The 14,499-nt window shown below is 38.9% G+C and overlaps 1 protein-coding gene across 1 annotated transcript; it reads left to right on the top strand.

Moving 5' to 3' along the window:
* Positions 1 to 4,435: 4,435 nt before the first annotated feature.
* lman1 (lectin, mannose-binding, 1) lies at positions 4,436 to 14,474 on the top strand. The gene is made up of 13 exons (XM_031860339.1): positions 4,436 to 4,699; positions 5,667 to 5,821; positions 6,423 to 6,530; positions 6,809 to 6,870; positions 7,196 to 7,295; positions 7,444 to 7,567; positions 8,328 to 8,386; positions 8,535 to 8,667; positions 8,877 to 9,064; positions 9,615 to 9,694; positions 13,133 to 13,295; positions 13,377 to 13,501; positions 13,992 to 14,474. The coding sequence occupies exons 1-13, from the start codon at positions 4,480 to 4,482 to the stop codon at positions 14,026 to 14,028; spliced, it is 1,554 nt and encodes a 517-aa protein (XP_031716199.1). The 5' UTR covers positions 4,436 to 4,479; the 3' UTR covers positions 14,029 to 14,474.
* Positions 14,475 to 14,499: the final 25 nt, after the last annotated feature.

The following is a 14,499-nucleotide window of genomic DNA, read 5'->3' as shown; positions in this document are numbered from 1 at the left end:
CCCATTCAGCGAAGATTATGATGAGAAAAATACATTGTTGCCCTCCGACGTAATTACAAGACAGTGCAAATTCAATTCTAATGAGGTGAAAGGCACCCCCTTAACATACATCCCCTATTTCCCCCTCTAAAAGGACTTGCGCTTGTTGGGGCCTAAGTTTAAGGAAGTATTGAGAGTGAAGGAGACAATAATGAGAGATCGGCCAGGCCTGAAGTGCTTTATGTGCTGCAAGCAGGTAGAGAGGATTGAATGGCTCTCTTTCTGGGACTCCTGGGGGGCCGGTCTTCCCAGCACAACAACACTTGGCCCTGAGAAAAGGGTCCACTGAGGAGCCTGCAGAGTGAATGGACCTGTGCTGCAGCGGGTCAAACTGAATGGCCACAACTTCTTCAATGATTACAAACTATGTTATGCCGGCCCGGACTACACAAATGTACACGCACATGAAACACACCGTAGACAGCCCTCACCCTTCCACCTCTCCCGCTCATTGAGTTATCTTTACTCAGGCTTTGTCTCCTCTAATTGGAGCTGATGAGAGACTAATTGGTAGCGTTTTTACAACACCCAGTACTTAAGCAACAGCAAGCCGAGGGAGGCAGCATGAGCAGAGTTAATGAGAGGCTTTGCACAAATAAAAGCTTTAAAATGGGCCTGTTTCACAGAATGGGAGAAAAGGAAAGTTGAGAATATCTTTTGTGTCCTCTACATCTTTCACTTATGTGCAGGTATCTGAAAAGAAGAGGGAGTGGTGGAGGGCACACAGTGGTTGCCGAAACGGTGAGCACTTGTGCGCATAAAGGGATCTGTTCTGTATTGTTTGGGGCCCATCGTTTAGTGTGTCTGTTAATAATGAGAAAGGGCTGCTCTTCAAATGAATGTGCCAAAGTCCTTAGTGGACAATAAGTGCCCTCTCTAGGCTGGACCACACTGGACCGTGTTGAAGCAATCTGAAATAAAGGTTTAGTCCTTCTGCGTTGTTGAGGGGGAGTATGTAGCCTATATGTGCAGAATTGAGCCAGCAAATAGCAGTCTATATTAGGAGTAATCATTAAATCAGTTTGAAAGGATACTGATCAAAATCTGGTTTTATCTATAATAAATGTAGCGTGTGTCTCCTGTTGGATGCACACATGTGACATTGTAGGAATGCTGAAAGAAAATCAAGCTCAACCAGATGGTAATTTGAACATAAAGATCACGATCTCCAGGTCCTCCTGTAGGGCCAGGTACAGATTTGCATCACGGTGGTAAACTTAAGAGCACAGCGCGTTCAACCACAGGACGTTTCCTTAACATGCTGTCGTGTGATAATTGATTGCTTTGTGCTTTTCAGGTATGAATAAACACCATGAGGCAACAGGCTTCATTTAACTAAGCCGTGGTGTCACACCAGGAGGGGACGAGCCACTCTCCCTTTCCCCCTAATGTGACATGGGTAACACAAACATCTTTAGATCCTCTAGGAACAAGCAGCCCCATGCACAACACAACTGTTATTTGTTTTATCTGATTAGGCCAGTTTAGGATCTCTAGATTATGACTCATCCAAACGATGGCTTAAAATACACACGGCAAGAGGGGGTAAGAAAATGTTAAGATATGAGCTATTGTGGTCAAAATGAAAGAAAATAATTATCCACATCAAACTACATTAATTGCAGCCATGGATTGATCAAATGCAGACCCAGTATATGTTTCAAATATGAATGAAACATTAAAAGTCCACGCTCCAGAAAACTCTTAACCCAACATACGTTTACTACAGCATCCTATAATTCACTGGCCAAATATTTGTGCTGACTCATGTGATAGGCTATTCACAGTCTGTGACCCATTAACATCCTACAGGTTCCCATTGTCCACCCCTAAATGGAACCATTAGCATTGCTATTGTTATTTAAATCCTACATTTTCTTACAAAGAGTGTGGTTTAACTCTCTAATGAGGACATCCTCAGACAAAGGACAGAGGCCTCTATTTTCTCTGCTCTCTAAATCCACTGAAAACTGTTACTTTTCATAATCTTGAAATTTTACATTAGAGTAATCATCCTATTTATAATTTGATGTACTACAATTAGATTTGTTTTGTATGTTCCTATACATGCTGTCATTGTTTACTGCATCTTAATTCAGATTAAGGGTAATCTTTTTCTTATATATTACTTTTCAGAGTTGCATACCTCAAAGTTCCTCTGATATATAAATATGTCTGTACAGTCACTGTATGCGTAATCATTCAATTTAAAACATTACATGGAAACAGCTTGACAAGAAGCAGCGATTAAACCTTTCTGTCATGCAATGAATTTTAATATTCCACTTCTCTCAACTAAACTTTGACAATAACTCCTTCAAGAGGAAATATGTGTTGCTTAGTTAGGTGTTTCATTCTTTATAGGGCAACACATTTATGAAAATTATGTATTTTATGCTGTTTCAGCAAAGACGCAAACCAAAAACAAGACTGGTCCTGTGAGTTTTGTCCACCAATAAGATGAGGATTGGCAACATTTATGTAAAAATCTTTCTGTTTGGAAACCACATTCGTTGTCTACTTGTGAAAATAGTGGTTTTGAAAAGGTGAAGAACTGATTCAATGGTTAACTAGTGAAAAGCAAACAGTAATACATCCCTGTGTTGCATGACTATAAAGAAAATGTATTCTTTGCATGTAATTACTGCAGCATAGAACCTGATGAAAGTCAGTCCTTGCCATTTACTGATCATTTGCCAGAATAGTCAAAGTCTCTAGATTAGTGTCCCCACAATGGCCTGTTTTGTTCTGGGGTTCGTTCCTGAACCCGTAATCATAGGCCCTCACAGAAAGTGATGCTGCACCTCCAGAAGCAATAGGAAGAAGCGGGCTGAAAGTACATAGAAAGCGAGCGACACATAATTGTGTCATCTCCCATCTCCTACTGAGGCTTTCAGACACCAGTGAAAGCTCCAGCAGCAGCCAGCACGGCTAGGTCACTTAACCTTTCACTGACCTCATGCAGGCTGACGAGCCTGCAGCTGAAAGGACTAAAACCTCTATTAGGATTTTGACATAACGGAGAAGTTTGTTGCTTGTGTGTTTTTTAAATACACATGTACTATACAGGACTAAACATATTTCAATGTAAATTACATAATTTGAAAGCGCATTTTTGGATACTTTATGTTTCTTTTATAATGTAGGCTACACACAATCATCACTGCAAGAGCATAGATTTGTGGGCAATTGGGGTGACATTTATGTATACTATGGCTGGATTCATTTGCTGCAGCCTGGCCCCTTGGTTTTTCATGTGTCCACTCGTTTATTTGATTAAACACAACTTCAGTCATGAATACGCAACATGTGAGCACAGTATAAACTAAACCATTTAAACTTTTAAAACTAGATTAAGACATGTTGGGCTACAGAACTAAGTAACTATGGACAGCCAACATAAGTTGATATTTAACTTTAGTGGTGAAAATCATCTCACAAATTCTGCAACAGGCCTTTTTCACAACAAACATTTTCAGTCATTGTAGGAAAAGCAGCTCTGTTCTTTTCTTCTTCAGAGAGTTGTTCAAATAAAACAAGAAATGTAATGGTATCACCTTGGGCTTTGGGAAATTATGATGAGCCTTTTTCACTATTTTCTGACATAGCATTAACATTAGTGTTAGCATTAATATTAGTATTAGCAAAGTATTAGTGTTACAATAGCATTTGTATTCGTATTATATTTTTGTATTACCGTTAGCAATAGCTTATTACCATCAGTCTTACAAGGCTACTAGTATTAGCATCAGCATTAGCAGTAGTGTCAGTCTATTCAGAATAACATTAGCTAATACTGGCATTCACATTAACATTAACATTTGTGTTAGCATTAATATTAGTAAAGTATTAGTGTTACAATAGCATTTGTATTATTATTACGATATTTTTGTACTACAGTTAGCAATAGCATATTACCATCAGTCTTACAAGGCTACTGGTATTAGCATTAGCATTAGCAGTAGTGTCAGTATATTCACAATAAAATTAGCTAGTATATGCATTCACATTAGCATTTTTGACAATGTACAAAAATGCCAATGCAATTTGGGATATTTTGATGGACAATGTCTGGCATTTTATATAATGTCTGCCATTATATATATATATATTATATACATTATATATATTTTTTGTCTGTAAATTATATATTACAGACAAAACATAATTGGCAGATTAATCATGTTGCAACCCTAATTTATATTAACATGGATTTATATTTTATTTATCTATTGTTATTTATTTTTGCTGCAAACATGACATACGTTCAGAAGGCCCACCTTGTCGACCTCAGTTGTAACTTTACAAAAAAAGAAGAAGAAGAAGAAAAAGAGAGAAAAAAGACAAATGTTTTCAACCAATCAGAAACCGCCCTGTTGGCTCTACAGACATCCCATCATGCTCGTGGTCTCTGCGCTACGTCAGCAGTGATACAGAAACATGGCGGTGTCCATAGCACAGCGCCCGACTGCTAACGGTCGTGTGTTGTTAATAACTTTTCTCACAACGATAATATTTCACTGCAGTGTCGCTGACGTCGCCGCCGGTGCCTCGACGTCAGGGGAGCTTCCTCACCGCCGATTCGAGTACAAATACAGCTTCAAAGGACCGCACCTGTCTCAGCCCGACGGCGGGGTCCCGTTTTGGATCCACACTGGAAGTAAGTTTCCAGCTGTCAACATCCACAGAGCTCGCTTGGTCGTCTAGCTGTTTGAGTTTAAAACACTCGTGTGTATGAAGATGACTCGAGGTCGGTGACGTTTGGCTGGTTTATAACTGACGTGTTTCCGCGAAGGATGTTTCAGAAATGACAGCGGGTTTGCTTTGTCCATTCAAAACTGCAGCAGGGAATTCATTAATTTAAGCACCCCTAGCTTTTGTGTCGGATTGAAACTGTGTCCTGGCAGCACGTTAAAGGCGCTGACTGTCTATCAGAGTCCGTGCACAGTAGACACATGCAACTAGAAAGTGTTGAACTTTCCTCTCGTCAAAATGGGCCTTTGGATTCTTGCATCGCCTCTGCTGAGTTGTCCACTTGCTGATATGAGCACTCAATAAGCAGCAGCATGAGATTACACATTCCCCTTAAATCAGCATTTGATATCAGGCCGTGACATTATCAGTCTGCTGATTCATGATGTTGGCTCCACCACCATTTTCCACAGTCAAAGATGATGACATGAAGAAGATTTGGAGATATTGTCTCTCATAGGACAATATAGTGGGGACAAGGAAGCACCTCTATATTGACAGATAGACGTGGCCTAGAATGTGTGCGACTAGCCTCAAACCAGGGACGTTTGAGGATATATATATATATATATATATATATATATGCGCTATTGTAAGTTTGCAGAGTTTATGTTTGAGTAGCATGGGTGTAAGATTGTTCAGACAAAGCTGAGAACAATGTTCCACACTTGGTTAAACAAATAGAGTATAGTATACACTGATAATGCTGACTCGTGATAACGGTATGAGTGTCGTCACATCAGCTCAAGTGGAAGAGACACACACACACACACACACGCGGAACATGACTTCTTTATTGTTTTCTATAGAAATCATCCAACATATGTTACTAATATATCTCTGCTTATTCTGTCCCTCTCTCCTCTCCATCCCAGATGCTATTCCCAGTGCAGACCAGGTGCGCATCACGCCGTCCCTCAGGAGTCAGAAGGGCTCCGTGTGGACAAAAAACAAAGTCAACTTTGACAACTGGGAGGCCGAGGTGACATTCAGAGTATCTGGAAGAGGACGGATGGGAGCGGACGGTTTGGTGAGGAGGGGCGACACACCTGACATACTCTTATCCGCTATACTAGGGCTGCGTATTAATACTTTTACACTACCGACCAAACTGTATTTGTAGCATCGAGCGCCATGAATCTAAAGTTAGCTTGGACTGTTATGTTTTATGCAGCATGAGCAATGAATGAAAAGTAGTTAAAAAACATGTTCCCCAAACGGAGGAAGTGTTGGTTGAGCTTCTGGTTTAATGACGCAATCCTAATCTGCACTACCCTGCAGTTTACACTTAATCCACAACCTCACTCCACCTCATAATTGATGAATAATCCAACCATTACAACGTGTTGATATGAGGAGTTAAGATCACCTGTAGTGAGAGCTGAGATTTTACCTTAACATACTGTTTGCCTGTCACACTTTGCGTATCCGATATGGAAAAACTTGCAGATCAGTGCGTCAGATCAGTCCTTAGCCGCACTAAGACGCATGTATATACCTGTAATATTTACTCCAACATTCACCTGACGTAACTTATTTAGGAGAGAAACCTCAAAGACACAAATCAAAAGACCGTCTCTGACTTTAGTTTTGTAAAAGAACATTTGTACCACGTTTTCTTTGTCCGTCAGGCTGTGTGGTTCACCTCGGAGCAAGGCCTCGACGGTCCGGTGTACGGCGGCGCCGACCAGTGGAATGGAGTCGGAATCTTCTTTGACTCCTTCGACAACGACGGAAAGGTCAGTGTTTATTGTTTATTATGCATGTTCATTTAAATACTTTACAATTTTTGTTTTGTCTTTATTTTTTATAATTGGATATGTTTCTAAGTAGATGGATAAATAGATCACTTTTGTGTAAAACTAATGTTTTCAAAGGTCTGATGACATTTGAATATGATATATTTCAGGTATGGGATTAATATTTTAAGATAAGATTACATAAAAGCAAAGGTCTGGTCTTCAGATGAACAAAAAGGATTAATGTGTTTCCTTGTTTTCTTCCATCTTCATTCCAGAAAAATAACCCAGCTATAGTTGTTGTGGGAAATAATGGCAAACTTGTTTATGACCATCAAAAGTAAGTAAACACTTTTTATTTTGCTTTCCCTCAGATGTCCTCACCAACTCAAATGTTAACAACTTAAAGAAGATTAGGAAATATGATTATATTTGCTTGGAAAGTAAATAATCCTCTATCTTTTCCTAATCTCCCCCGGGCCAGTGAAAGCTTTAAATCATTTTTTCAATGCCATTTCAGTTTATCTTAGAATTCACACTGTTTACAAAAACATACATTCATGTTATTCACTTATTTAATAACCTCCACCTCGTGTCTCTGTGTGGATTACTGTGCTCGAATGCAATCGATATAATTTGTCTTTTAAAATGTTGTTTTGATCCAGTGACGGCACCACACAAGCCCTCGGCACATGTTTACGAGACTTCCGCAACAAACCCTATCCTGTCCGATCCAAAATAACGTACTACCAGAAGACGCTGACGGTAGGGGAACACACGGAGCGCTGGTTATTTCCTGTGTAAATGAAGAGAATAAAAGCCCTTTTCAGCCAGTGGCGCTGATCTTATTATATCACACATGTCGGATGATCAGCACAGTCCGTGGTAGTCATTGTTCCGTCTTCCTCCTCAGGTGATGATCAACAATGGTTTCACTCCTGACAGAGACGACTACGAGTTCTGCACAAAGGTGGACAACATGGTCCTCCCCGGTGAAGGCTTCTTTGGCATTTCAGCTGCCACCGGTGGTTTAGCAGGTATTGTTCAAACCTCTGTGTTGAAAATCCTTAAAGTTGTGAGTGAAATGAGAGTTTTGAGTATTTCTGAGTCCTAATTGAAACTACTGCCCCTCTGAGACACTTAGAAACCTTAAATGAACAGAGGTGGAGAGGCTGATGTGATGTGTTTCCATGTAAGGACTGTTTAGTTTACAGTAAGATTTAAAATAAGGACAATAAAATACATACAAACAGGCAGTTATGCATTTTCATTTTGTTGAATAAAGAGAAATTTCAATATGATTTCTTGGATATTTTTATATTTATTTATATTTTCTGATTCTAGTTCCATAAGTTTTATTATGAGCTAATTACTCTGTTATTACCTCTCTCTTATCTTCTTTTCCATCAGTATATTTTAACACTACCACCAATATTACTCTCTAAAAAGATTTCAAATTTGTATTCCCCCTTTATTGATGTTTTTATAAAACAAATGCGCTGTTATTAATTTTATTTATGAGAATTTGTACCCTACCGAGATGTTCTTCCTACTATTACTGTCATGTTTCTGACCAGCCATTCCTCTATTACAAAATATATTACTATTGTTATAATCAAGATATTAAGTTACTCTGTGATTGCCATGCTATGACCCCAGTTTCACTCTTTTTACCCTCAATTATAACCCCTTTGTAACCCTGTTATTACCGTGCACTGATGTAAAGTGCTACCATGATTTAAAATGTGTTCGTTTCAGTTGTGATTTTTGTAATTCAGAATTTCTTTCCTCCATTAGATGACCACGATGTTTTGTCCTTCTTGTTGTTCAGACTCTCGGAGCCGGGCCAGCAACCGGTAACTACATTTTCCTAGAGCTCCTAATACTTTCACAATCCTGTGTGTGCTTTTCTGTAGCTGTGTGTCTGTGTGCGCATGCTTGTATGTGCACAAGTAGCCTAAGCACAGCCTCTATTGAGGGTTTTTTTTGTCTCTCCCGCTGAAGCCCCCACCTGAATCTGAGATTCCTAAAGAAGAGAAGGACAAGTACCAGGAGGAATTTCAGAACTTCCAGCAAGAGCTCGACAAAAAGAAAGAGGAGTTTCAGAAAGAGCACCCAGACGTCCAAGGAGAGCCAAGTTAGTTCTCCGAAATCAAATCCTAAAGTGATCATAAACACAAACATAAAGTTGTTATTTTTAACTCTTTATCTGTTTTATATAATCTGAACAAGTCAAGATAAATTGTTTGGAAGATATAAATCATGAAACATTCAAAGAGACATAAGTTACCTGAATAAATGTTTGTAGATTTGACTTTAATTGGTTTAAATCTTTGCGTCCTTCAGTTGAGGACATCTACGAGACCGTGAATGACCGGGAGATCCGTCAGGTGTTTGAGGGCCAGAACCAGATCCACCTGGAGATCAAACAGCTCAACCGGCAGCTCGCTATGATCCTGGACGAGCAGCGCCGATACGTCAACGTCCTCACTGACGAGGTCGCCAAGAAGGGGACGAACGCCGAGTCGGCACAGGTGAGCGTGTCAATGCCGACAGATGGGTTCACACAATACGCAGCAGCGGTACCAGTGGAGGCTATTTTAGATTTAGTCACGTTTTATCCTTCATAGTTTTATTCTAGTTTTAGAACTCAAAATGTTTCAGTCAATACTTTTAGTCAGATTATTTTCTCTCTTCTTTCTGTCCAGTGTTTTTTGATGTGTCCATGTCCTTTTACATCAGATTATATTTATTTGATATCCTTCGTGTTTAAAGAAAGTTAATGCCGTCTCGTCATCGTCTCGTCTCAGTCATGGAAGAAAAGATGAGCATATTTTGTCATAGTTTTAGTTAACAAAGTGAACAGGATTTATGAATGATTTAGAGTTTCACTTTTTATTGTTAACGTAGCCGTCTGAATGATAGTTGGTGGCTTAGAGTCAGTTAATTGATTTTAAAATGCGTGCTCAAACTGATTATTAACACGTAAAGAAACCTGTTTATTTAACTGTTAACAGGTTATCAAGACTAATAACCTTTTCTTTGTTTAACCTGTGTTTTCTTTGTGTTGTCTTTCTCTTCTAGCTGGATACTGCAGGCCAACAACAGTTGGGCTCCGTCATAACCACCCAGCAGGAGGTTCTCAAAAATCTGAACGAGCTGAGGTAAGTAACAACAGTGTCATTGTTGTTGACGGTCGGTCAGCCTGAAATCTAGCTGTTGTTTTTGCAACAAACACGAAGAGAGATCTGTTGTACGAGCATGAAAAACAAGGGAAATCCTGGCAGTTAAGTCCCATAAATCATATTTAATCTCAGGATGCAGTGGTTGCAACATCACAGGTGTCTTCCAGCCGGATAATCCAAGTGCAGTAAGTCAGTCGCATGCACGTTCCCACACAAAGACGCGCTAGAAGCTTCAGTGCTGAATGGGATAATCGTCACACTGCCTTGGTCTTGGCTCTAAACCGTTTTACTCATTTGTTGTGGTATAGTAAAAAAAAAAAAAAACATTAATTGCATCGTTAAGAAGTTGCATAATTTACACCTGTTTTAAAAACAGGACTTCCTTAAAGATTTTGGTCATTTTCTTTTAAAACCTTTTTTTATCGGGTTTTGCAGGATTATACAACATTTGTATCAAATACAAATACCTTTTATAATGTGCCATCAAGGTACAAGGACATGTATTTTTACACCAGCCCCGCTTGACCCGGAACAAAAACACGCGTTACGCACAAACCAGCGGTGAAACAAGCAAACTGGAACGCAACGAAAATACACAATAATGAGGACCGACAAGCACATTAGTGTTGCTACAAAAAATATATATAATAAAGAAAGTAAGTAAAGAAAACAAATTTTTGATATCCTCACCGTGAATAACAATGATATCATTGCCGAGACGTACAGCATGATCTAGTAATATCCAGCTGTAATCTTCTCCGTTATTAATTATATTGACAGTCGTCTTCCCACTCTCGGGTGAGAGCCTGAACAGGTTTTTAATGCCAGGATAATACAGCTTAGAATAGATTTTATGATGGTGTGCCTTCCTTGACCATTTGATTTTGGTACTTATAGTAAGTAAGCCTGATTAGGTGTTCAGAATGTGATGTATTGATGTTTGGAGCTTGTATCTTGTGCTTTTGTATTGCTTGCCTAAGGTGCTTGTAGGCTTAGTCATTGTGAGCACGCAACCGATTTAAAAACAATGTCCTCTTCAAAACCCTTCTCATAAATTTGTGTGTGTTTTACTCCATTTCACCAATAATTAAGTTGATCCAACTAGTCTGCTTATTTCTAGTCAACCTTTTGGATGTTCAGCTGTTAATCGTCTTTAGTTCTTCAACAAAGAAATGTTGTTTTATTTATTCAAAAAGGACATGTTTGTCCTGTGGCTGCAGTTTCATAGTGTCTTAATTTCGACACACCATCTGCATTAAGAATTAATCAGAATCGCAAGATATTAAAGATTTTATTTTATGTAACATTAATCTCTTCGTCTCGTGTATCATAAAAGAACCAAGCTGTTTATATGCCCTAAATCCAACAGGACATTCATCCTCAAATACATGCTTTTCTTTATTATATTGTTGACCCATAACTCACATGGCACCCAGACTCTCACTCCCAACATGTCTCATTTGCGAATCACACCCAAGTGAATTATGTTGTTTAAACAGCAGGAAAAGACAGTTTCTGTCGTGGTTCCATTTAAAGAAAGCACACGATCGGAGGTGCACGGGATTAAGATGATTGACACTGAATATAAATTGAGACGCTGGCAAAAGGCTGCAGCTGCTCCCTCTAATGTGCTAATGTGAGCAACTGATCTGTATTACTTTGTAGATTAAGCTCTCAGTTTATCCTGGCCCATCTTTTAAACACAGAGTTTATGATAGGACTTCATCTCAGACTCCCAAGGAGGGCTTTCTGCTCATAAATGGGTCACTTGTGGCAGATGAAGATTAGATGTTAGGCTTTAATAAATGCTCACTTACTTTCTCAAGGGAGATTTTTGTTTTGCCCTCTCTGTGAAGCAAATTAGATTTTGTTTGTGTGTCATCCCTGTCCATCCTTTCAGACCGCAGCCATGTGGCCGAGCAAGAAAAGGCCACCGTCTTAGCACCGTTTTGTCCTTATCAGATTAGTCGTCTTTAAATACATCTGTCGTACACGAGCAAAACACGCTTTTACCGCCAATTGATTTCTTGTCACAATCCTCTACTCGGGGGGGCCTTCGGACTTACTTTCATTTGTCACTTTTTTATTTCCTTCATAATCGTCTTAGATGTGTTTAAGATGATAAGGGAAACTTATTGCTTTCTCCTTGTAAGTAATCAACTTTAAGAAATTTCATTTTGGGGAGAAATATGATCCAGGCTTAAGATGTGTTGATTCTATTTCATTCACTGAGGGAATTGAAAGTGAAGGATACAGATTTTACATTTTATAATTGGTGAGCCATGAGAGTAATGGTTTTTAAAATGTGTGTATTTTATCTGATCTAGTTTTGAGGGTGACTGACATCACCAAATATTAGACACATAACACCATTAGCAGACATTAGTGTTGACTTTTAACCCTCTGAGTTATTGAATTATGAATTCCCGGTTGTTGCCCGACCAAGAAATGGCACGTATTATTTATTACGCAGGTTTTTGCACGTTTAAACACTTTATATATTAAATATTAATATGTGCATTTTAGAGATGCTGGTGGGATTTTTCTTTTACCTTTTTTCAGAGCCGACTAGCCAAAATTTGAGAAACGTATACTAAACTGTATTTATATTAGGTTTACTAATACTGGTAATGCTTCAGCGTTGGTGCGTGGAAGTTGCAGATACTTTGGGTTCAATGCATCAGTAGGTTTCATCACAGAGACACAAAGAGGAAACGTCTTTCTAGAAATTTAGACACAGACAAAAACTGACATGTTTTTCCCCCATTGTGGACATTAAGTTACTGAGCCTGTGGTTGTCTCACTCGAGGAAACCAAACATTTTATTATTATTTATTTATTTATTAATTATTATTTTGTTATTCAAAACATTTTCTCTGCCTTTCTCAGTTTGGAAAGACTTCCAGCTTCTTCCCAAAGAAACGGGACAATACGCTTCCGATGACATCGTTTTTTTGTTTCCACTTCATTTTCCTTTTTTTTCAATCACTATTTTTTTTCATTTCTTTAGCATGATGACTAGACTCTGGATTCCAGATAGGCTGTTTCTTAACCTCCCGTACTTGTAATCTGTTGTAAGAACATGTTGTGATAAGGGATTAATTCAGCAATCATGACCTCTTTTATCAGATGGTAATTTTCTGTTTTTCAAACTTTGACAATATGTAGCCTCCAGTGAATCTGGATTAAGAGATTAATTTTGGACAATTTGTATCACTGTAAATAAATGATACCACACAGCGTATTTACTGGGCATCATGTTTCACCAACATAGACTGAAATTGACAAAAGTAAACATTTTGACTATATTTCAGAGATATTTATTTGGTATTAAAAAGGCTTTGGGGGGAAGCAGCTGCAGTATTAATGTTTTTGGCTTTTGCGGAGACTTAGCGCGTCTTTTCTTTGTCCCTGCAGAAACTCCTTTACTGAGTCACTGAAACAGATCGGCTCGACCCAACACCAGGGTAACGCAGGCGGAATAGGAACCTACGAGACCATTCAGCACTTCAACGACATCAAGGAACACCTGCACATGGTCAAAAGGGACGTGGAGCACCTGGTGCAGCGTAATGCTCAGGTATGGAGCACAGTGCGGAGCCTCGCATGGAGCAGTGTGTAGAATAGAGCCATGTTGTTATTTGTATGTCTTCACCCACAGAATCCAGCTGAGAAGATCATGAAGTGCCCCGATGTGCCGCCCATGCCGACCTGCTTATCAACTCTTCATTTTGTGATCTTCATCGTCGTCCAGTCGGTCCTGTTCTTCTGCTACGTCATGTACAAGTAAGACGTCATTTATTTTAATTTAGAGATGCTAATGTCGATGGAGACGGTAAATCCAAGCTGAAATAGCTCGTAGTTCTTTGTTACCACCAAGCATGTCGCCGCCTCATCCCTGGATACAGGAAGGACAAGTTTTCAACAGATTTTGCAGAACATCGGCAAGAACTGCGAGCGTTTCTCACACTATCTCCTTAACTCCGATAGATAGAGATGTGGTTGGAAATCTGCAAATTTTCCCTTAAAGTACAAATTTGAGGTACTTGTACTTAACGTACACTACATTTATTTAATAACTTTAGTTACTAGTAACTTTGTGGATTCAGGTTATTTTACTTTGGTACTTTAAGTATATTTTGATGCTAATACTTCTGTACTTCTAGAGAGTATTTCTACATTGTGGTGTTGCTGAAGAAGCTTTAAAATCAAAGCTCTGAGTACTTCTTCCTCCACTGTCTGTAACGCTTTGTGTGTGTCTCCTTTTCTCTTGCAGAAGTCAACAAGAAGCAGCAGCAAAGAAGTTCTTTTGATGAAATACATTTATGAAAAGAAAGCGTGTAAATGAGGAAATGTCCATTTTGGTAATTTGTTTTGATTATTTTCAGATTGTAAATTATTGTACTTGAAAATAATTTGTTTTAATTTGATCAGTAAAGTGTTGCGTATGAATTCTCTTGTGAGACCTGTGGATTTCCAACAAGATGTAACATTTTCCTTGCAGTATTTTTGGATGGTCGGTTCCTTTTTGAGTTTGTTTTCAAAAGTCAAAATCATCCCATTTCATGAAACTGAGCTGATGAAAACTAAAAAAACCTGTGTTTTGAAATGTGCAATTTTGTATAAAATATTGAACTATTAGTGACGAAAACTCAGAGCAGATCGCTGCTTCCGTTTACCTGCTTTGATCGAGTCAAACGTGTCAGAATCTGACGTATACCCGACATGAACAATTTACATAAACAGAAAACCCAAATCACTCTGTGGTGTCTGCTTATTTCATC

Source organism: Anarrhichthys ocellatus, unplaced genomic scaffold (genome assembly GCF_004355925.1).
Source record: "Anarrhichthys ocellatus isolate YVR2014 unplaced genomic scaffold, GSC_Weel_1.0 scaffold23, whole genome shotgun sequence".
NCBI classification, from domain to species: Eukaryota; Metazoa; Chordata; class Actinopteri; order Perciformes; family Anarhichadidae; genus Anarrhichthys; species Anarrhichthys ocellatus.
Note: the sequence above shows the minus strand (reverse complement) of the source record. Positions and strands in the feature narration are given on the sequence as shown.